General features: G+C 33.1%; 5 protein-coding genes across 16 annotated transcripts; 3 read left to right on the forward strand and 2 right to left on the reverse strand.

The window, feature by feature from the left end:
- Positions 1 to 547: 547 nt before the first annotated feature.
- LOC118057725 (BON1-associated protein 2) lies at positions 548 to 1,550 on the reverse strand. The gene has a single exon (XM_035070400.2). The coding sequence runs from the start codon at positions 1,221 to 1,223 to the stop codon at positions 672 to 674; it is 552 nt and encodes a 183-aa protein (XP_034926291.1). The 5' UTR covers positions 1,224 to 1,550; the 3' UTR covers positions 548 to 671.
- A 3,691-nt stretch (positions 1,551 to 5,241) lies between these two features.
- LOC118057727 (cell division protein FtsY homolog, chloroplastic-like) lies at positions 5,242 to 8,927 on the forward strand. 11 transcript variants are annotated; one of them, XM_073407298.1, is made up of 5 exons: positions 5,242 to 5,751; positions 6,523 to 6,736; positions 7,155 to 7,192; positions 7,624 to 8,623; positions 8,771 to 8,927. In XM_073407298.1, the coding sequence occupies exons 2-4, from the start codon at positions 6,622 to 6,624 to the stop codon at positions 7,732 to 7,734; spliced, it is 264 nt and encodes an 87-aa protein (XP_073263399.1). In that variant the 5' UTR covers positions 5,242 to 5,751; positions 6,523 to 6,621; the 3' UTR covers positions 7,735 to 8,623; positions 8,771 to 8,927. The 11 variants fall into 11 exon arrangements, 1 of the variants encoding a protein (XP_073263399.1); XR_012169050.1 differs by lacking the exon at positions 5,242 to 5,751 and having other exon boundaries at positions 6,329 to 6,736; positions 7,993 to 8,075; positions 8,495 to 8,623; XR_012169051.1 differs by lacking the exon at positions 5,242 to 5,751 and having other exon boundaries at positions 6,330 to 6,596; positions 6,678 to 6,736; positions 7,993 to 8,623.
- Positions 8,928 to 9,202: 275 nt separating this feature from the next.
- LOC118057726 (uncharacterized) lies at positions 9,203 to 10,801 on the reverse strand. Its single transcript, XM_035070401.2, has 3 exons — positions 10,396 to 10,801; positions 10,152 to 10,298; positions 9,203 to 9,459 (listed from the first exon to the last, which is right to left on the reverse strand). Exons 1-3 carry the CDS (start codon positions 10,627 to 10,629, stop codon positions 9,316 to 9,318), a joined length of 525 nt encoding a protein of 174 aa, XP_034926292.1. The 5' UTR covers positions 10,630 to 10,801; the 3' UTR covers positions 9,203 to 9,315.
- Positions 10,802 to 12,430: 1,629 nt separating this feature from the next.
- On the forward strand, positions 12,431 to 14,505 carry LOC118057728 (16 kDa phloem protein 2). The gene is made up of 5 exons (XM_035070402.2): positions 12,431 to 12,678; positions 13,072 to 13,137; positions 13,393 to 13,519; positions 13,709 to 13,823; positions 14,109 to 14,505. Exons 1-5 carry the CDS (start codon positions 12,612 to 12,614, stop codon positions 14,181 to 14,183), a joined length of 450 nt encoding a protein of 149 aa, XP_034926293.1. The 5' UTR covers positions 12,431 to 12,611; the 3' UTR covers positions 14,184 to 14,505.
- A 3,039-nt stretch (positions 14,506 to 17,544) lies between these two features.
- Positions 17,545 to 21,037, forward strand: LOC118057730 (uncharacterized). Of its 2 annotated transcripts, XM_035070403.2 has the most exons (7): positions 17,562 to 18,072; positions 18,378 to 18,701; positions 18,811 to 18,901; positions 19,408 to 19,529; positions 19,641 to 19,787; positions 20,307 to 20,438; positions 20,752 to 21,037. In XM_035070403.2, exons 2-7 carry the CDS (start codon positions 18,390 to 18,392, stop codon positions 20,800 to 20,802), a joined length of 855 nt encoding a protein of 284 aa, XP_034926294.1. In that variant the 5' UTR covers positions 17,562 to 18,072; positions 18,378 to 18,389; the 3' UTR covers positions 20,803 to 21,037. The 2 variants fall into 2 exon arrangements, with proteins under 2 accessions (XP_073263471.1, XP_034926294.1); XM_073407370.1 differs by lacking the exon at positions 20,752 to 21,037 and having other exon boundaries at positions 17,545 to 18,072; positions 20,221 to 20,355.
- Positions 21,038 to 21,151: the final 114 nt, after the last annotated feature.

Below are 21,151 nucleotides of genomic sequence, written 5' to 3' on the forward strand. Positions count from 1 at the left end.
ATGACCCATTATGTTTCAATCGTTAGGTGTTCGCAATAAGTCCCGAGCACTCAATATCCGGAATTCATGGCCTTGTTAGATCAAGGAGCACAAGAACATCCTAATCATTTCAATAAAAAATATGATCGACTCTCTATGGATTATAAAAAATCCCTGCAATTGGCCATGGATATAAAATCACATATGGGTGGTACATTTGCATCTTTATATTGGCCTCACAGTCTCGAAGATGACCAGCCTCCAACTCCTCTTCCGACACCGTTTATATCCTATTTTTTTGTATTTAAATGTATAAATTTGTAATAAATATTTAATTTTTATACTAAAATAATTGATTTTTAAAATTTAAAATTTTATATTAATTTAATTTTTATATTAAAATAATTTTTGTCGGTTAAATACGGTAGTTTATAAAGAGTAAGAGACAGAATTTATTATGCTTACAGTAATGTTCAAAGACATCGACAAAATGATAAGATATTTTAAGTTAACAAAACTAGTTAACAGGTAACATAAACGAAGCCAAGCATAGTCATTCGTAAAACCCTTTTATACACAACTCAAAAAAATTATAGCATTAATGATTAAATTGGGATCGATCAGTCAAATAATTAACAACGCTCCAAATTCAATTAAAAAAAAAACCTCTAAAAACCACTAGAAAAATAAAATTAACTCCAAATAGGAACCCCGGTCACAACTCCACCGTAATAGCTCTTCTGGTGACCAGCAGGCACCCCCAGCGTAGGCTGCTGCCACGACGACGAACACCCATTCCTCATCGGATTCTTTGTCACTGCCGGACTCATGGACCCTACCTGCACCTTAACTCTTGCCGAGACATTAATAATACCATTCTTCTCACCTCTGGAATCCCTTAACCGGTAACTCAAGAAATGTAAGTAACTCTCCGGTGTATAATCACCCGATATGTCGGAAATTGGAAGGCTTGCTGTGCCAACAACTCTCTCACCTGAGCCAGTCTTGCATTTCACTTCAAGGGTTACAAAAGGAGTCTGAAATGGCATGTCTAGGGTAAGCTTCTCGTTCCATGAAGGGTTACAGCCTCCTTCAAAATCGGCTCTAGTTGATCCATAGTTTATAGGGTCGATTCTAGCAATAACGTAAGCATTCTTCTTCACGGATTTGCGATCGAGGGTTAGGTTTTCTGCTGATAAGATAGTGATTTCTAGAGTGCGAGAAGCCTTGTGACCCTTGTCCATTTTGAAGAAAATCGCTAAAGATTCAAGAGCTTGTAGGCGTGTAAAAGCTACTATGAGCGTGCTTTAATGCTTGGTTTTGGCAGCTGAAACAATCGTTGATGGAAACCGAGGGACATGGGAGGGCTTTTTATAGGAGTAACGAGTAGGACCAGTAGGTTCGCTAGAAAGAACACCGAAGGAGGGGCGTTTCTTCTGTCCACTATTGTAGCCGTTTTTGACGAACGGTCCACCTAAACCAAAACGACTAGTAAAACAACGTGACCTGCGTTGGTTCCTCGCCGATGCGAAGTATACGGTAAGAAAGTAGAGGACACTTGTGGGATAATTTCTATGGGTGCTCCATTTTTTGGTACAATCGGAATCCATTTAGTTTTTTAACCTAATTCTTATTTTTTGGAGCTGTTATTTTATTTTTCAGGCTAATTATACGGAGCCTTCTATAATTTGCTCATGATTTTGACTTGCCTCCAGCTTACCTTTATTCTTTCAAAAATTATATTTTAAATCTTTAGGTTTATAAATTCATAATATTTTACATCTCACCAGAATAAAAATCAATATAAATACTGAATTAATCACAAAATTATTATTTTATTTTATTTAATAATTAAAAAAATCTTATAATAAACATCTCAACTTTTCCATTACATCTTATAATAAATTGAATTAAAAAAAGATAAAATTTAATTCATTTTATTTTTTATATTATTTTCGTTACTTTCATTTTATTTCTTCAAAAGCCTTTTAAAAAAAGAAAAGAGCTAGATGAATATTTTAAAAAAGTTAATTTTTATATCAATTTTTTTTAGAATTATAAATAAAAAAGGTTGATCTCTAATTTTTTTTTATAATCTTTTTAAATATTGAATTTCATTTACAATTCAATTCTTACAATTAAAATGTTTGATAATAATTTGAAATTCTGACTATATTGTATGATTTTATGATTTATGGATGTGGATATGGTTTGTTCTTTAAACTTAAATTCCATTTTTTTATAAATCAAATAAAAAAAAACTAGATCAGATCCATAAATTGTCGTCCCTGCTGTATCCACCGAGTAGAGAAATTCCTTCATCCAGATCAATCCAACTGGACGGGAGGTGGGGATGGATAATGGATTTAAATATTTCAGAGATTGGCGATGGGCAGACAAAATCAAACTTATCTTAGCTAATCCATTGTCATCCCTGCCGTCACCGACCTCCCATCTGTACACAGAATTATAAGGTTAACAATTCCACACGTAGCTGGTGTCGTCCTATTTCTAAAATGTTGACAAATACAATGTATTCATTAATCCCGTTCCAATGCACCCTCATATTGTAAAATTGGATACATAATTTTCTATATTTTATGTTTCTCCGTCCAATTTGTCAATAGTTGAGGTTTACTAGATCAGATCGTGCATCTACCTGTTGTGAAAGGGAAATTAAAACTGGAATCAACACCGTATTAGATGACATATAATTAATTAATGGAGATTATTTAATATAGGTAAATAAAATAAAAACAATTACTAGAACTACACTTTTAAATAGGCTCTAACTTTTCTAATTATTAAACTAGAATCAATATCTTATTAGATGACATACAATTAGCGGAGATTATTTAATACAAATGCATGGAAAAACTCAAGAATTACTTCAGCTTGTAATTTTCTTCAAACAATAAGAGTATTAAGATGAAAAGCGCAAGTTTCGGTAGTAGATAGGTGAGTGTTGAGCAATTTATTAAATCATAGTTTTAAATCTTGCAATGGATCGTCATTATTATCATTATTGTGAATCATCAAGTAACTATTTGGAAAAATTCTCCACCTCCTTCATTCTTTCTTCTTCACGGGTGCATCTTTTCCTTCATTTTTTTTCCATTTTCCTATATAAAACAACTCAACTTTTTCTCTACGATGGCCCCTCCCTCCTTTTTTTTTTTTCTTTTTCCAATTTGATTTCACACAAGATTGATGAAGCTAAACTCAAGATTTCAAACAAACTTGAGAATAACAAGCACCAGCGTAACAACGTTGTTTATAAAAATAACTAGATTGGTGACCAGCATCAGGTCTCTAGCTTAGTCAAATCTTTTCTAATATAAAATAATATCCAATCAATGTCAGGCTTTTAAATAAATAAATAAAAAATCTAAGACTCGATTTATTAATTAACATGACTAGATTTAATAAGCCTAATTAATTTAATAATATAATAAAAAAAAGATAGAAACACTAGATAAATCAAAAATTTTTTTTTGATAATATTTAATTATAAAAATAAAGCTGTCAATATTATATTTATGAAGAGAATAAAGATAATCTCATTGAAAATTTATCATCACTTCGTCGTAAACATTGTCCATCACTATAAAGAACTTAGCAAGATATTTTTAATGCTTCCATGAAAGACTACATGACAATACAAAAAAAAATCACAAAAGCCACCAGAATAATGACTCGGAATCCAAACAAAACAAAATATTATTCAACATCTAGTGTTTATATTTAATTAATTAATTTAGTTTAATTAAAAATAAAATCTTTTTAAATAAAACTAAATTTAACAAATAAAATAAATAAATAAACTTGAAATAACTTGAATAATTTTTAAAAACTATAAGAAATCCTATAAAAAAAAATAAAGAAATAACAAACTCAATGTCCAATTAACATAGGTTAATGCATTGGATACTTAATTAATCATAGATACATATCGATCATATACAATTTATTTGATATACCCTAATACACGTGTGGACAACTTGGGGCCTACACACCTCCACGTGGCTTGATAAGCTGACATGCCAAGAAGAATCCTCCCCCCACGTGGACAACATATGCTCGGATAAAGCATGGGATCGTGCCCCCCTTAGGATTATCCAGGGAAGCTCGATCAGGGCTCAATGTGAGAAGGCCCCTTGACTCGCCGTCCCGCCCACCAAGTGTTAAATAGCGCACTCACGCTCTTCGAAATACACACGCGTTGATGTTTGGAAAGCTTATTTTTGAATAATTTTATAAACCTTTAATAATTATGTAAAATTCTAATAATTTTAAAAAAATTTAAACTCATTAGAGAAAAAAAAATTAATACAAGATATTTTTAAAACTGGAGCACATATTACTATTTACCGTAGTTATTAAAGGCTTGTATGTTTTTGTATTTTAAAAGTATTTTTAAAAATAATTAATTTTTTTTATTTTAAATTAATAATTTTTTAGTATTTGTAGATTATTTTGATACGTTGATATAAAAAATAATTTTAAAAAATTAAAAAATATTATTTTAATATAAAAAATATTTTAAAAATACCTAGAAACAGAATCTCAAACCGACTGACACTCCCTTTAATCTGAAATCATGGTTGGCATGTGAACGTTGAACCCTATAGTAAGAAAACTCCATCTCCTTCCTTCATATTTTTAATAATAACACGTGTACAAGCGTAATACATTAAGAAAATAATAATGTCTAAGAAGCATCACTTGTAAAAAAATATGTAAGAATTTGTCTCGTTGACCTTGTTTCAGAGAACACGTTCCTCAAACCTAAAGTACCGAGCATGGCATTTTCGTCACGCAAATTATTCTCGGTCCATTCGGCCGAAGGATTTTACTTGGTCTTCCACCGTGTAAAATGTATTATATGATCACTAATGGAGTACATAATTCTTCTTCTTCTTCTTCTTCTGCAATAGGATATACAAGAACACCTCAATTATATATTTAGAAATTATAACTATGGATTTCCTCGTTTGATTCATTCCACTTGATAATCTAATTAGGAGCTGTCTTCCTCAAATCCGCACCTCTCGCAATCGGGGTTAAAGCCTTGTATTTTGAGTTGATTATATCTAGGTCCCTATAGTTTAATGAATGTATAGTCGGCCTTCATTATTTTAAAAAATATTGTATAATGAATCCTTTGGTCCACTCCATGTGCTTTCCAAATTACCTTTTCTTTTCTTCTTTTTTAAAAATATAAATAGAAAAAAAATAAGTGGGAGACAGGAAGATTTGTCTAGGAAATTAAGAATGTAGAGGATGATAGTCAACATTGATCAAATAATTATTTAAGCTTTTGAAAATGTGTCTGTATGGTGACTGTCAGTTACTATAAACCACAAAGAAGAGTAGTGCTGTTGTAATTAACTTCGCATATATTTCATGTAATAAAAAGGAAAAAGAAGAAGAAGATAAGGCACGCCGCCTTAATTGCGTGCAGTAGTGGAGAAGATACTGATCGTGTCAATCCGTGATGAAATTGGATGCTGACGTTTTCCCCTTTCTTTGCCTCTGAACAGTGAATGGATAAGTTCTTGGAGCTTTTTACACATTTTTAACTTCCCAGCATGTGTAGATGGATCATGGATGACGGTGAGGCGACGGCTAATTTCCACGAAAGGGGGAGTTGAAATTGGATTCACAGGTTTTGTCTCGCAGTTCTCCATGGTAGTTGAGGCCATTTATGGAGGAGCTGGATCTGAAGGTTCTTGGATGGATGCTTGGGTGTTAGAATTTGACTTTCTCACAGTGAGAGAAAAAAGAATTGCTAGCAGACGACTCTCGATTTTGTTTCTGCCGCCATTGCATATGCATTTCTTGTTTTTTTTTTTTTTGTCAAGATTATTCTCGAAGCAACTTCACACTTTTCAATTAAATCCACTTCTTCAGTATAGTTGAAGGTTGTTTATTCATATCAAAGCAATAAAAATACTGAATTAATTCAATTGACCTTCTTCAATTGAATTAATTTTATTGAACATGTATTGATTATATATATATACGGGCAATCAAGTTATAAAACTTTTTTTTTTTTTTTAAATATGCATTTACTAAAGTTGGTAGGGAGAAGAAGCAGCTGATCAGGAAAAAGAAAAGGAAAACAATGGGTGGTTGAGCTTTTGAAAATAAGATTATAGCTTACACTTCATGGATATCAGATCATGATATAGCTTACACTGTATTATAGCTTTTGAAATTTATGAATGCTTTAAGTTGGATTAAAAAAATAATATAAAAGTAATAACTTAAAATTTATAATTAGAATCATGATGATAATTTTATAAAAAAATAAATTATGAAATTTAATTTTTAATTAATCTAAAATTAAAAAAAAAAGTTTAATTAAAAAAATATAAAAAATAATCCAAATCAATTTAAATTAACTTTTTAAATTTATAATCTTAATAATGAAATTAAGATAATTTCATAGTAGCTATACAACAACAGTTCATAAAAGAGAATCATCGCCATTTGAATTGTAATGTTTTTTTTTTGTTTTTTTTCTCTTTTGGTTTGTAGGATGCATCGAAGAAGAGTGTGTTGACTTTGTTATAGGAGAAAGGGAATAAAACTGAATTTCAACTAGGATTCAGGTTTTTTTTCTTTTTGTGGTATGTGATGATCAAGTTTGGTTTTTCAATCTGGAGCTGTTATGGTTTACGCTGTGTTGTCAGGAAACCGGCTGTTGTTATGATAGCTGGTGTTGATGGAGGTGGGAAGACAACATCCCTTGGTAAGTCAAGAATTTAGCTACTAATTATTGGTTTTGAATTGAATTTTGGAAATGAGGTAATTTTTTTGAGTGGTTGGAATATTTACCTAAGCCAATTTAATGATTGCCAAATTTTTAATGGTTTCTGGTAATATACACATTGAGAGAAGTGTGGCTCCAGATTATGAGGAGGTTTGAGCTGTAGAATTTGACTTGGAAGCTTAATTAGTTCCTTGCTTTTGAGAAGTTTGAGGCCCGCCTAACTACAGTCTCCTGGACTTGTGTTCTTGAGACTCTCTCTCTCTCTCTCTCTCATTTATATATATATATATATATATATATATATATATATATATATATATATATGTATATGTAACTTTTTTCTTTCCTTTTGGTTGCTGAAGAAATGTGATCTCATTCACTGCTGCTGCTGCTGCAGGAAAGCTAGCATATAGATTGAAGAAAGCAGGGGCGAAGGTAAGATTTTGCTTGCTTTTGCTGCAATGTGATAGATGCCTTTACAAAGAGAGAGTATAAGGAAGAAAATTTAGAACTGCCCTTTATTTGAATGTCGTGTTACAGATCTGCTGGAAAAGCATTGTATCAATTGCTTGAATATATATGTAACTATCACAGGGGCTCAGTAAATTGATATTGACTCCCAGGGATATGAATAAAGTTATTACTTTGCGAATGTAGAGGAGGGTGTACCGGTGAGTGCAGTCAGAGGACATTGTTCAGGGATCTTACTGCAGTACTTGTGCTCATGTGATTTATTTTCTTTCCATTTTTTCTCGTTTGGCTTGAATTGTTGCTTGCTTTATCCTTTCGTCCTTTCTGAATCTCCCCAAAAGAGAGATTGTCTCGTTCACAAGAGGTCTTTCCTTGGCCTTTTGCTATCATTCCAGATACTGATGGCAGCAGGTGATACATTTAGGGCAGCTACCAGTGACCAGTTGGAGATATGGGCTGAGAGAACTGGGTGTGAGATTGTTGTGGCTGAAAGAGAGAAGGCCTAAGCATCATAAGATAGACAACTTCTTTAGCCTTTTCCAATCTTTAAAAGTTCGAATACTTGACATAGCTACTAACATATGATCTTGAAGTGTTTTTCAAATAGTTCTTAATTTCCCAGGCTGTAAAGAAAGGGGAAGAACAAGAATTTGATATTGTTTTGTGTGACACATCTGGACGCAAGTCAACAGATATTCCATGATTAGCTATCTATGTGCTTTCTACCTGTTATATCTTAACTGAAACCTATATATATTTATCAGGTCTCCACACTAATTACAGCCTCATGGATGAGTTGAAAGCATATAAGAAAGCTGCGGGCAAAATAGTTCGTGGGGCACCTGATGTAAGCTGTGATCATGATGTTTTATATTCAAGTCATGACTTCTATACCATATATTTCTGTCTCCAACACCATCTTTCATGGTCAATTTACACGTTCCTAATCTGAAAGATTTTAGCAGAAATTCCAATCCTTTGAAATCTCTTGTTTGGTGTTTTGTAATTACAGTTCTATCTGGATTTTTGAGATAAGATATATGGTTATAATCATCGGTTATGGAAAACTCGTTTTAGGGATGAAATACCATCAAGCAGTTGATAATTTACTCTTAAAAAAAATTGCTTTGCACTGCCAAAGACTAAGCTTGAACAATTCTTGTAGAATGGATTAGCAAGATATTTTAGTGATTGCCTCTTCATTTATATCGTGCATGTTCTCAACGTTTTTGTTGGCATTATTATGCCCGTGGTAATTTTTGGAAGAAAGGAACATTCTTAGAACATCCAAAGGATTAATCCAAAAGGAGGAAAGGGAGGGAGGCCACATTCTAAACATGATTATCTAGGTGCAGAAACACGAACTAACAACCTTTTTGAGGAATGAACGATCAGGCAAGTTACTTGCAACACAATCACCTATTGCTTTTTTCTGTTTTTCATATATGTAATGCTTCCCGATTGCCACGCTTTGATGCTATTATTTTTTCTTCAAGTGTTAAACATCTTGTTCAAGGCTTTAACATGCAACTGTGCTAACAGGTTGTTGGAATAACTGGTTTCATTTTGACAAAACTCGATGGTTCTGCTAGAGGCGGCTGTGTGGCGTGCTCCAGTTTCAACGAGACGTTCATGTCGCAGATGATGTGAATATGCAAGTCCGATTTAATAATTTTGCGAGATGCTTCATCATTTGAAACAGTGATTGCAGTTGGCCATGATGCATATCGAATTTCCAAGCAAAGAAGGAATCTTATAAAAGAAACATGCATCTAAATGCACAACATTACAGAGGACGCAAAGGCAACAGCAGCAGCTGCAGAACGCAGAAGTGAACACTAAATGACCCACAAAAATATTAAATTGGTTTTCTAAGATTATGATGTCCTGTTTTGAGTTCAAGCACGCCCACACACTCGCACACTTTGAAAGGCACATAAACATAAACTATCAGATACCTACAACAGGATATCAGAATACTGCAACGAGCACCTCATTCTTATTGAACAAATTAAAAGAACTCGTTAATGTTTGCAGGCAAAGCATTCGAATAGATAAAACAACAACATATTTCAAATCACAGAAATTCATAACTTGGCAGGAGGCATGTGATAGATGGTAGCGCGAGAAGTGTAGACCAACTTCCTGGTTTTCTTGATTCTGAATTCGGATGCAACTACAGTCAAGTTCCTTCCACTCCTCGCTACGGCCGCTTCAACAACCAACACCTCCTGCCAAGATAAATTTTTTAAAAAATTGTATGACTGTAGTATATCAGATAAGAGTCCTCAGGCATGTAAAGCCAATATAATCAACACAGGGGAAAAAGTCATTATACAGAGGTAAGTACCGCACTGTAAGCCAACGAATTACGAGTTAAACGAAACCATAAAATAAATGCAGATGAAGGAAATTGAGTGGGGGGGGGGGGGGGATTTTCTAAACTTACACAAGTTAATTGCATTTCATGACAGCGTTTCTTTGTACACACACTTGCATTCTCAAACACTTACTATCTTGAAGAAAGCAATACGGCTAATATTGACTATCAAGGAATCATCTCAATCTAAAAGCTTAAACTATTAGGTGAGGTTTTAGAATATGATTTATATTATTCTCTAACACACCCCCTCAAGTGAAAGCTCTTTGGGCTTGAAACTTACACAGGCTCACATTACCTTGTGCTTAATTTTTATCAAATAAATAGGGATGGTGAAATTCGAACTCGTGACCACTTGGTCATCAAGGCTATGATACCATGTCAAAGAACCATCTCAACTGAAAAGCTTAAGCTTTTAGGTGAGGTCCTAGAATATGATTTATATTATTCTCTAATATTACAAACCAACCACGCTATTAGTCTTGAGGCTTTTTCTATATTGCAAACGAGACAAGCATAAAAGACACCAAAGGAAAAACTCACATTTAGTGTTGCTGCAGAGAGATAAGAGATGCTTAATTCACCAAGAAACAGCTCTTTATCACCAGCCACTACCGTTCTAGCACAAGCAATGGACACTCTCTCTGCTATTGCTCCAACAGCGCCTCCGTGTAACCCATTAAAGTAATTCTAGAACAGTAAATTAAAAGGACGGTTAAACAAAAATAAATCATTTTCAATCCCATTTCTTCATGAATTTTTAGAAAGAAATGAGTGAGAATCTTACACTAACAGCAGGTGAGACAGAGAAGATGCAAGAGACGCGGCCACGTAGGACATTGTCGACTTTAAGGAGATCGCGAATGAGATCAGAGTAGAAGTCTTTGGAGAAGGAGTTTTGAGGGAGAGAGGCATGGATTCCGACGTCTGCAAAAAAACCTTTGACTGTTGAGACGTAATCTGAAGGTAGGTCTTTGGATATGATTGTCGTGGAAGAAGAAGAAGAAGAGGTTCCTGTCATCTCTCTCTGCCTCTGCGTCTGTCTGCTCCTTCAATCCCACCTAATCTTCTGGGTAGTTATGCTTATAATTTTTGGATTTAAATCCCAGGACCGGCTCAAATAGCAAAATTCAACCTCGTGTCCAGATCCACTCTAAAATTTTTATTAGGGGATGTTGGAAGAAAAAGTGAGGAAAAAATAAAGTTGTTGGTTGATAACGTCCGCTCTTTTTTATTATTTTTTCTAATTTATTTAAAAATATATTTTTTTTATTTAATCCTTTGTTCATCAAATTCCATGAAAGTAATTTTTAAATTGTGAAAAATAAAATAAAATAAAATAGAGGGGAAAAACCTCATTCAATCCCTTTCACTTTAAAAATTTTAGTTTTGGTCTAAAATTTTATTTTGTTTTCTTTTCTGACCCTTAATTTTTATTGAGAGAGAAACTTATTGAAAAATAACATAGAAAAAAAAAAGTTATTGATTGAATATATGTTATATCAATAAAAAAATCAATTTTGATATCAATAGATTTTATTTGACAATATAAGGTCTATTGAGGTGTTTTTAAACCTTTTTAAAGCTTGAAAAAGTAAATTTTTTCTCAATTTAATCTTATGTTTTAATATCAATTTTATAGATGTTTTGAGTTTAAAACATGAAAAAATGAAACCTTAGAAGCAATGGGTGATAAGCATTGACATTAAGTTAGAGATTTTTGTTTAATTTGATGCGGAATTATTGAATTGGGAATGATTGGAAAATTGTGTTGAGTTTGATGTTTCAAATGGATACTTGTGTATTGGAATGAGGATGGGATGGTGCTGAGTAATGGGTCTTGTGGCTAGATGAGTAAGAGAAGAAGTGTGAAAATTTGATAAAAATTATTTGGAAATGTAATTGAAAGGTTGTAAGCTGCTTTGTCTTAAAGTTTGCTATATATGGCCGAAAATTTACAGTTGTGAAGATAGAGAATTTGGAAATCTTGAATTGATTATGTGATTTTTGTGTTAATTGATGACTTGTGAGTTATTTTTTTATTGAAATCGGTGGAAATGTGGAAATTTTTATGTTAACACCTGTATTGATAAGTTAAATATTAATTATTGGTTTCTGATGTATTAAATAAGAAATTAAAAAATTTTAGTGTAAAATTCCTAATTGAAAATTTAAATAGTTTGCATGACCTTTATGAAATTTTTTTTATTAATGTGGGTGTTTGAGTTAACTTGTGTACATCTCGACTAATCCCACGGACCCTGAAGTTAACGGTCATGTAAGTCTTTAGTGGTTGTCATATTAACAATCACATGATTCGAATCTGAGACCACATGAAAAGTAAAATTAATTTAATATATGGATTTTTAATATATAAATTGGTGGTAATAATTTCAGGAGCTTTAGATCATCCTGGCTTAGGAGAGTGAGTTCTTTTTCTTTTTTTTTTCTTTTCTTTTTTTTTTTATTTATTTTAATTACTTTGTTATTTGATTGATTTTTAATTTTATAAATATCTGTTTTAGATATAAAAAAAAAAAAAAAATACTAAGTTTAATTGAGGTCATGACACTGATAATAAGTTTATTTGGTTATTCGGTTGATAAATATTAAGCTTCAGAAATTTTTTATTATATAAATTTTTTTAGATTTATTTAATTAAATGCAAATAAAAATCATCATAAATGTCTACGTTCAGACTTCAGAGGATGTTGTTTCCAAATATGAATTTTGTCATCATAACGCTCTATATGTGTAATGGTCAGAAATGACTAAAAACAGGTCAACTCCCCAAATAAATAAAACAAGATCGGACAGATCATTTTCCATAACTAATTAGCTGGAAAAAAGTTGGCAATCTATAAAAAAAAAGAAGCTGATTCAAGTATTTATAATTTATAAATCCTCGGAGAATCAGAAAAACACAATCGTCTGATTCTCCATCTCTTCTCTGTAGTTTGGTGCTACGTTTCTGGTCCTAAAAGAATAACCAGAGTTAGCAAGATGCCTGAAGGGACTATTCAAGTTCTTCTTGTCGGAGCCAAAGGTCTCGAGAACACCGATTTCTTCAGTAAGATTCCTCTCCGTCTTCTTCCTTTCCACCTAAGTCCTAAGATATGTTTTCATAGATAGTTGCATCTCGAGTGTGCTTTATGATCAAGGAATTTTTGTTTTATCTATAAATTCAATTTCACACCAGCCATATGATTTCTTTCAGTGTTTTCTTTGAGTTTTATGTAAGATCTTGCTATGATCGATCCAGATTATAGGGTTCCCTGCAGTGATGTCAAAACATATCCATGTAATTTAACACTAGCCATATGATTTGTTAGTGATCAGATCAGACAAGTCTCAATTTCTAGTTGATGATGCTGATTTTGAAAATCTACACACTATTGTATTCATTAGTTTTGTGAAATTAATCTGGTAAATTAATGCATTTGATTTACATGTTCATGAGCAGACAATATCGATCCATTTGTGCTTCTCGCTTGCCGATCTCAGGAGCAAAGAAGCAGTGTTGCTTCAGGTTCATTTCTAGACCCCTTTCCAAATATATTTTTAGGCATCGCATATTCAAGATTAATTTGGTTGAATAACAGAGGATGCCATAGATTTTTATTTAATTAGCGTTTGTGTCTGAGATCAAATTAGAAGGATATTTTGCTGATCACAACACATGTTGGTCAACTTGTAATGTATCTGTTTAAATCCTTCAGGAAACTACAAATGACTATATATATATATATATGTTTTCAAGTGAATAAGTGACTGGTTTATGCAGGACAAGGATCTGAACCAGAATGGAATGAAACCTTCGTTTTTACCATTTCCGAGGGTACTTCAGAACTCGTTCTGAAGATAATGGATCAGGACACTATCACGGATGATGATTACCTTGGAAAAGCAAGGTGACCCACATTCATTTTCATCAAATTTTGTTTTTTTTTTTTTCACCAGGAAGATCGGTATACCAAAATGTTTGTGGATTTTATCAAAGAGGACCGTACTATGCTGTTAGTTCTGTATATGCATAATTATTTCTTTTGCATTGGAACATGCAAGGACTAAGATTATCTGCATCATATTCCCTGTTGCAGCATTCCTTTGGAGCCACTGTTCATAGAAGGAAATCTGCCAGCAACTGCATACAATGTTGTCAAGGACGAGGAGTACCGTGGAGAGATCAGAGTTGGCCTTAGTTTTACTCCCGAGGTATTTTTCTGTTTCTTCGGTTCTCTTATATGTAGATCGGTTCATTTCATGGTCCTTTTGGGGCCTAGCTGGCTCCTGTGACCAAGAGTTCTACGATTTGTCTGAAAGCCATTACTTAGTAGTAAAATGGTCAAGTCTTGGAGAAACGGTAGATTCTAAGCAAGAAAAAGTATCGTTCTGTTCATTTTCTGATATAATTACTGTTTTCTCTCTGTGATTTCATAACCATGACAATTTAATGTTTTATGCTAATTTTTCCCTAATCGCAATATCTCCATCCTGCAGCGTCGCACTAGTAGGACATTTGATGCTGGGGAGGAGAGTTATGGAGGCTGGAAAGAATCAGCTTACACAGATTGATTTCATGTCTTCAGGGCAAGCTCATTGTTTTCTGATCCTTGGTGTTGAAAGTGAAGGGAAAATAAACACTTTGATTTGTTTTGGGAATTCCAGTTTGTATTAATAAACTCTTCTAGTCTTTCTTCACGGATAAAATTGTTGCAGAGACCTGTATTTCCTCGCTTTGCTACCCATGGTTTAACCCAGTGGCCAAGGATAGTTTTGAGATAGGAATTTTAGACACCACAGGGAATCTGCATCACTGTACTCATTTTCTTCCACTGGGCGATGGTTAAATATATTCAACAGCTGAAACGCAATGTAAAACAGCCTTTTAATCCAAGTTATAGTGCTCATTTTACTGTCATTCCCATATCACAGTGTAAGTATGTTAGCAGCAAGGACAGAGCAAAACCATCACCAGCATTACCAGAGAAACCTCCAGATAAACTGGAGTAGATCTTGAACAGGATCCGTGTTCAAGTTTCAAGTCTAATGCAAACTGCAACAGGAACAGGTTTAGGAAAAACTACCAAACTTCTGAATCACAGGTACAAAAACATTTCTGCAGAGACCATTCCTCCTAGACGCTCGAGCTCGTTCGTTCTTCTATATATATATATATATATACCGTCTCTTTGCACAGGTGTTGTTGCCCTTAGAACGCTTTTACCCCTGCTAAAAACTGGCTATTGCAGATGAGCTGTCTCAGCTCGGAAAGGTACCTGCTTCTCTTCAAGCTCAGCCTGAGAAGCTCCAAAAGGTTCTGATGCTGAAACGAAACCTTTCTCCCTTGATCAATCCCCTTCCAAAGTCAATTTTTTTGTTGCGAGGCCAGTAGCGGATTAAAAAGTATTGTTAAGAAAAAAAAAATCAAAATCAAAATCATCGACCGAGCAACGGTAATGTTAAAATGTCATGATTTTAGCATGATCTCTGTCAACATTATACCTTGCAATATCCCACTGAGTAATGCTCAACTAGAAAGCACCATTGAATAGTTAACAAAAAGCTTATTTTTGTCTATAATTTTATTGTAATTTCATCATCTTAGATTTAATCTTTATTATTTTGATTGTTATTTATTTTATTTGAGATAATTTATAAAAAAAAAAAAATTCATTTTTTTTTTCATTTAATTTTTTAATTTGTAAAATTTATTACTCGTTATTTTAATAAACTTGAAAAAAAATATTAACAATTTATTTTCTTACTTATTTTTCATGACATAGTCAAATACTAAAAAATATTTTCCAACTTATTTTTCATGCTATTACCAAATATAAATAAATATTTCACTTTCTAAATTTTTTTTTTTAAATCATTTTTTTAAAATAATTATTTTTCAACAAACAAACAAGCTTTAATATCTTACAATAGAGTTGTACAGAGCACATGTGTAACTTGGACAATGATCCAAGACCTTCATTTAATAAAACAACAACAAAGATCCAAAACTTTGATTTAACAAAAAAAAATCTAATTAACAAAAAGAATCAAAGAACAAGGTTATTTGTCAATTATAATTTATAAAATTAAAATTAGTTCTACTTAACAAAAGATTTTAAATATAAAATGAAGATTCTTCAAGATTTTACTTGTCATATGCATAAAAATAATAAAAAGTATTTCTTAAATTTGTTAAAAAGCTACATTTATAATTTTGATCAAGATTTCTATTTACAGCAAGCTAGCTCTACATCGAGAAGAAGAGATCATATGGGTCATATCAACTAGGTTTCAATGTTTTCAATGTGATTAACACTGCTTCTTGGACTGTAGGTGTATCAAGAGGTTTGGATTTATGATAATAGTTATTGTTTAAAATATTTTTTATTTAAAAATATATTAAAATAATATTTTTATTTTTAAATAAAAATATTAAAAATATTTAAAAATATCAAGAAAAATTAATTTTTTAAAAAAAATAAAATTATACAATTAAAAAAAAAAAAAAAAACAGAATCGCAGTTTTGCATACAGGGAATCCGAGTTCATTGCTGTCACCATGGTTTGTGGATTAGATGGGTGAATTTGATATCTTGGGAATCATGCTAAACATCAATCTCTACAAGTAGTATTATCATCTAACCCACGTCTAATGTTTTGTTGGGCTTTGTAGCGTAACCAGACATAAGAGAATGTGTCGCGTTCAAGCTTGAGGACCCTGGGTTCGCACTCCGGCTCATTAGTTATGGGCTCGGGCTCTATCTCATGCTCTACACCTTTCGTACTGGGCTTTGCCTATTATCTTGTGATTTTGGGCCTGGGCTGTTAGTATATAAAATCCTTGACCCATCTTCTATTACAATCTTCCCAATCATCTTCTCATTTTTTTACCGCCCTGTAAAGGAAGACGTGCATCAAATGCTCTGGCATTTATTGAAAAATCGACAGAAACTGGAGTCATAGCAAACTCCTCTATCAGCCTTATTTGTTAAAGCCTTGCTTGTGGCCTCAACAATTTTGCCCATTGCTAATGCTTCTGCTGTCGTTGTGCAAACCATGTCTGCATGTCTGTGGTGCTTGGATTCAGGAACACTTTATAACTGGTGGAAGAGCAAGAAAGAGGACATTCATGAAAGTTACCCATAAGAGCAATTTGCTGATAAATGTATAAGAACTTACTTTATTTTTTCAAATTCATGTGTTAATTATATTTTAATTTTTAAAAATATATTTTAAGTAAGTCATACTTAATTAAATCATTATAATTTAATTTATAACTAATGATTCTTAATATGTGTGATCCATTAGGTTTTTTATATGTTGACGTGGATATAAATTATAATTATAATTAAATAGAATTAAATAATTTAATTTATTATTAATTAAACAATTAATAAATTTATATTTGAAGAGCATATGAATCATGTAGCAATATGTCATGATCCTTCAAATATTAAAAAAATTATTAATAGTTTGATTTAACCTTTCAATAACTAGTTTCTTAGTATAATTAATATAATTTCATATATTATTATGATTTAATATTAGAGCATAAAGTATGTTTCCCGTATTAAATCATGTCTGTTTTTACATGAATATATAATATTTAAAAGAGCATCAACTAAGAATATTTTAAAAACAATGTTTTGATGCAATATGAATTTCATAATTATAATAGCTTCATAATTTTTTTTATAAAATATTTTTATCTCGTGAATTTTATCTTTATTTTAGGTTTATTGATTTAATATTATATTAATATCAAAAATAAATTAAATATCAATTAGTAATAAAAAAATATCATAATAACAAGTAACTGCAATACATATTAAATCTACCTTAAGCCCAGTCAGCTTCTTTTGCTTGTCGCGAAAAAGTTTAATAAGCTCCCTGTAGCTTTTGCTCCATACTATTTTTCCAATGTAAGAAACATCTTTGGGTCTACCGGGTCTCGAGCCTACCCTCTAGATTAACCAGGTATTGCTAGGCTAAATTTATGATAAATATTTGTCCATCGTTTTTGCACGATGTCAATAATTAACGTAAACTAGAATTAAGTTCGACGGAGAAATCACATAAAAAAGAGTTTTAGATTAGAGGTGCCTTGTTAAAAACAAGAGCAAGCGGGCCATATTGAGAAACTTTCAGGAGAATAGGAACCAAACAGTACGATTAATCAAGTTGTTGAATGTTGAAGACTTGAAGTGCTTTGGTGGTAAGAACCATGTTTAAGGCGCCTCCTTTGGTCTTAAAATTCTCTGATTATTGACTTCTGGAAGCATAAATAATAAAGAATTGAAAAGGAGGAGAAGGGAAGAGAAGAGAATGGAGTGGACTGGTAGTTTTGGCTAACCATAAACCTCCCCAAATATTCAAACACCAAACCCCTGTCAACATATCTTACAAAATTCAAAACTCAGATTTTAGCATTTGGGCTCTCAAGATTCGGAAGACTTACCAGGTAAAGCTAAAATACACTCTCTTTGGTAATTCAAGACTTATTTTAAGTCTTTATTTTCAACTATTTGGTTGCTTATAAAAGCTCTAATAGCATCGATTTAGCTAAGTGCTTCAAAATGAGTGTGATTGTCTAATTCTGAACAATATTGTTATGAACGTTTGATGTAAAATTTTTGGGGTTTATTTCTTTTAGCATTCACAACTGTAGTTTAGCTTTAATTTTTTATCTGTTGTGTTTTTGGATGAATCAATGTTATTGAATTAGTGTTGCGAATGAAGTTTAATTTTGATGTTTTGTATTCTCAGAGAGCTTGAAGCATGATTTTGGGACATACTGATGGTTTATCAGAACTTGGGTCATCAAGAGATCCCCTAATTGCCTCTCCTGAATCAGAGTTGAATGTTGAGGATGACGAGGAACAGATATTGTATGCAGCTTCCTTTGAAGAACTTGCGAAAAATCATGTTAAATATGACACCATTATATGGATTTCTATATCTTTGTTGATGGTTTTAGCTTGGGGGATTGGCATCATTATGTTGCTCTGTTTTCCCATTAGAAGATACATGCTTCAAAAGGATATTTCCTCGCGCAAACTGTATGTTACCGCTAATGAGATAGTTTACAAGGTACTCATATGTGTAGTGTTTTTTTTTTTTTTTTCTCTGGATAATTACAAGGGAGAATTGGCAGCATAGATGCAATTCTTACATTCAGTATTATTTTCATTGTGTGAAGTTTTCAAGGCCTTCGATACTCTTTTGGCGTGTTTCAACAATCGAGAAGTGCATTCCTCTTACCTTGGTGATTGATATCATTATTGAGCAAGGTATTGATGCAATATCAAGAGATTTTTGTTGTGACAGATTTCCATTGCTCTTTTCTTGTTCGCTCTTCCATTTGCTAGATAAAGTTTATAATTTGTGTTACATGTATGATAGTTTAGGCTAGATGTATGTATGTCTTTCTCTCCAAATCCCTGTTGCCCAAGGATATGGCCTAAAGAGAAGAATAGGCTATGCAGTTTTTTTTCTTGCCAGGCTACATGATTGTAAATGCTATTTTCCTGTTGGTTGGACAGCTGCTATGCTCTTTTTTTTTTTAATTATTATCTTTGGTTACTCCCAAGTTTCTCGTCAAAAGTCTGGCTAGCTAATCATTGAATGCACTGCAAATGTGCATATTTTGTCTTTTTGGATGACTCGTGAATTGTATATGCTTCTTCTTCAGTGAAAGATGAGTGATTTAATCAATTTTCTTTGTATGCGAACCATGTCCTCTTGAATGAACGCTTCATAAAGACTGGTGAGATTAATATGTTCTGATTCTTCATAGGCTGCTTACAGTCCCTTTATGGAATCCATACATTTAGAGTTGAAAGCATTGTGCATGGAAAAGCCTCACCTGTAGATCAACTCCAGGTTCAAGGTGTTGCCGACCCTGGAGTTTTGAGGAAGGTATTGCAAACTTGATTGGTTACTTTGTTGTCTTATTTCACTGTGAATGTTCTCGTTTTTGAAACAAGATGAGCAGGATACAAGTTGGCTACAACAATGCATTTCTTGCAGGTGATAATAACAGAAGCTTCAAAGAATGTACAGGATTTCGGGAAAGGTTGGAATCCTAATCTTACTATTGAAGAGGAAAGCCTGTCCAGAGTGGGATCATTGAACGAGGGACCAGCTGTCTTTAAATCACCATCCAAAAGCTGGAAGGTAATTTAAACTTCGAACCTTTTCTATTTATTCTTTAGAAGTTGTTTCCAATTCTTATTTATGAATGCCAACACATCCTTTTCCTCCCATCGAAATATCCCTACTCCAAGGACTTCAATCTCACTGTAGTAACACAGTTGACGTTTTTATGCCTTGTTCTAGCTGAATTATTCAATTTGTAACAGCCCGAACCATTATGGATTAAGTTCTTATTTTAGCTACCTTCTTGTGGAGAATGAACCTCAGATGCTGTGGTTCTTATGATACACATTAAGGTTCGAGTCGAATTTGGTGCTGTGCAAGTTCTATTCTCCTTTGAAACCAAGGGGTACCTTAAACTGATTCTGCTTACAAGACATTGTGGTTCCGTGACTTCTACTTCAGTTGCAAAAATGGAGTCCATTTCATTAGTATATGTTTTCTAAACTCTCAGGAGGATGGATGGTGGGGTGCGGATGTGTTACTGCATTCATCAAATTGACTTCCCTGAAACTAAGAGATGCCGCCTATGCTTTGCAGATGACAGGTTCACCACGGTACGCTTCATCAGAGCAAAGAGGTTCTCCACGCTATGCTTCAATGGAGCATAAAGGTTTAATACAAGGGGAAATGCTGCTAAGTAAACTTGGAGAAGTCTGTGAATCAGTAAAGGTAAGGACCTTTATCTGGTCTTGGCAAATGCATATAAAGAAAAGAGTTTCCGGTTTTCTGAAAATGTTTCATGTGTTCATCCTTGAATGAATTGGTAAGCATTCCGTGAAACACTTGCTCGCTTCCTCGGAACATTCAAGTCAAATGATTTTTTGAGCTGTCCATCCTTACAAGCATAACTTTCAAGTAACCTAGCACATCATGGTTTTTTATTCACCTTAGTTTCCTGACAAGCCGACAATAGTTGCTTCTGCTTGCATTCTCATTTGTTTTTGCAAGTGTCCCTCATAGCTCTCTTTTTTTGTCATACCAGAGAATGGAGTCTCTTATTGAGAAGTCCCAGACTTCCCCAGAAAGCGGATGAAGAGGAGCAAGGCTCTTTTGGACTGGATCATCAAGGCACAGGCGTATTATACAGAACTGCTTGACTAACCACCCTCACAGCAAAGATTAGGGTGGAAAGTTTTGATTGCAAACCTCGCGGTCGACCCATTCGCGGCTCGTTTTGTTTAAATTCAGCTGGGATTTTTTTTTCATAAATTGTTGACCTCTGTGGCAATTGTTCAATGGATTTTTATCGAGACTGATTAGCGTGATGATTAGTAGTGTAACTTTCCTGGTAGGAAAACATCTCTGAAATCTGACATGTCAATTCATTCATGAATCGTCACAGCAACAGATAACTTGAGTTTAACATTCCATTTCTAATCTAG

This window comes from Populus alba, chromosome 2 (assembly GCF_005239225.2).
Source record: "Populus alba chromosome 2, ASM523922v2, whole genome shotgun sequence".
Lineage (NCBI taxonomy): Eukaryota > Viridiplantae > Streptophyta > Magnoliopsida > Malpighiales > Salicaceae > Populus > Populus alba.

Excerpts from the sequence above, each read along its gene's own strand:
- LOC118057730 (XM_035070403.2), top strand. The coding sequence starts at position 18,390 with ATGATTTTGGGACATACTGATGGTTTATCAGAACTTGGGTCATCAAGA. Across the intron at positions 19,530-19,640 it reads ACCCTGGAGTTTTGAGGAAG|GTGATAATAACAGAAGCTTC; the intron begins GTATTGCAAACT and ends CATTTCTTGCAG. Across the intron at positions 20,439-20,751 it reads AAGTCTGTGAATCAGTAAAG|AGAATGGAGTCTCTTATTGA; the intron begins GTAAGGACCTTT and ends TTGTCATACCAG.
- LOC118057727 (XM_073407298.1), top strand. The coding sequence starts at position 6,622 with ATGATCAAGTTTGGTTTTTCAATCTGGAGCTGTTATGGTTTACGCTGT. Across the intron at positions 6,737-7,154 it reads TGGGAAGACAACATCCCTTG|GAAAGCTAGCATATAGATTG; the intron begins GTAAGTCAAGAA and ends CTGCTGCTGCAG. Across the intron at positions 7,193-7,623 it reads TGAAGAAAGCAGGGGCGAAG|ATACTGATGGCAGCAGGTGA; the intron begins GTAAGATTTTGC and ends CTATCATTCCAG.
- LOC118057726 (XM_035070401.2), bottom strand. The coding sequence starts at position 10,629 with ATGACAGGAACCTCTTCTTCTTCTTCTTCCACGACAATCATATCCAAA. Across the intron at positions 10,299-10,395 it reads CTGTCTCACCTGCTGTTAGT|AATTACTTTAATGGGTTACA; the intron begins GTAAGATTCTCA and ends TTACTGTTCTAG. Across the intron at positions 9,460-10,151 it reads TCTCTGCAGCAACACTAAAT|GAGGTGTTGGTTGTTGAAGC; the intron begins GTGAGTTTTTCC and ends TTATCTTGGCAG.
- LOC118057728 (XM_035070402.2), top strand. The coding sequence starts at position 12,612 with ATGCCTGAAGGGACTATTCAAGTTCTTCTTGTCGGAGCCAAAGGTCTC. Across the intron at positions 12,679-13,071 it reads CGAGAACACCGATTTCTTCA|ACAATATCGATCCATTTGTG; the intron begins GTAAGATTCCTC and ends GTTCATGAGCAG. Across the intron at positions 13,138-13,392 it reads AAGAAGCAGTGTTGCTTCAG|GACAAGGATCTGAACCAGAA; the intron begins GTTCATTTCTAG and ends TGGTTTATGCAG.
- LOC118057725 (XM_035070400.2), bottom strand. The coding sequence starts at position 1,223 with ATGGACAAGGGTCACAAGGCTTCTCGCACTCTAGAAATCACTATCTTA.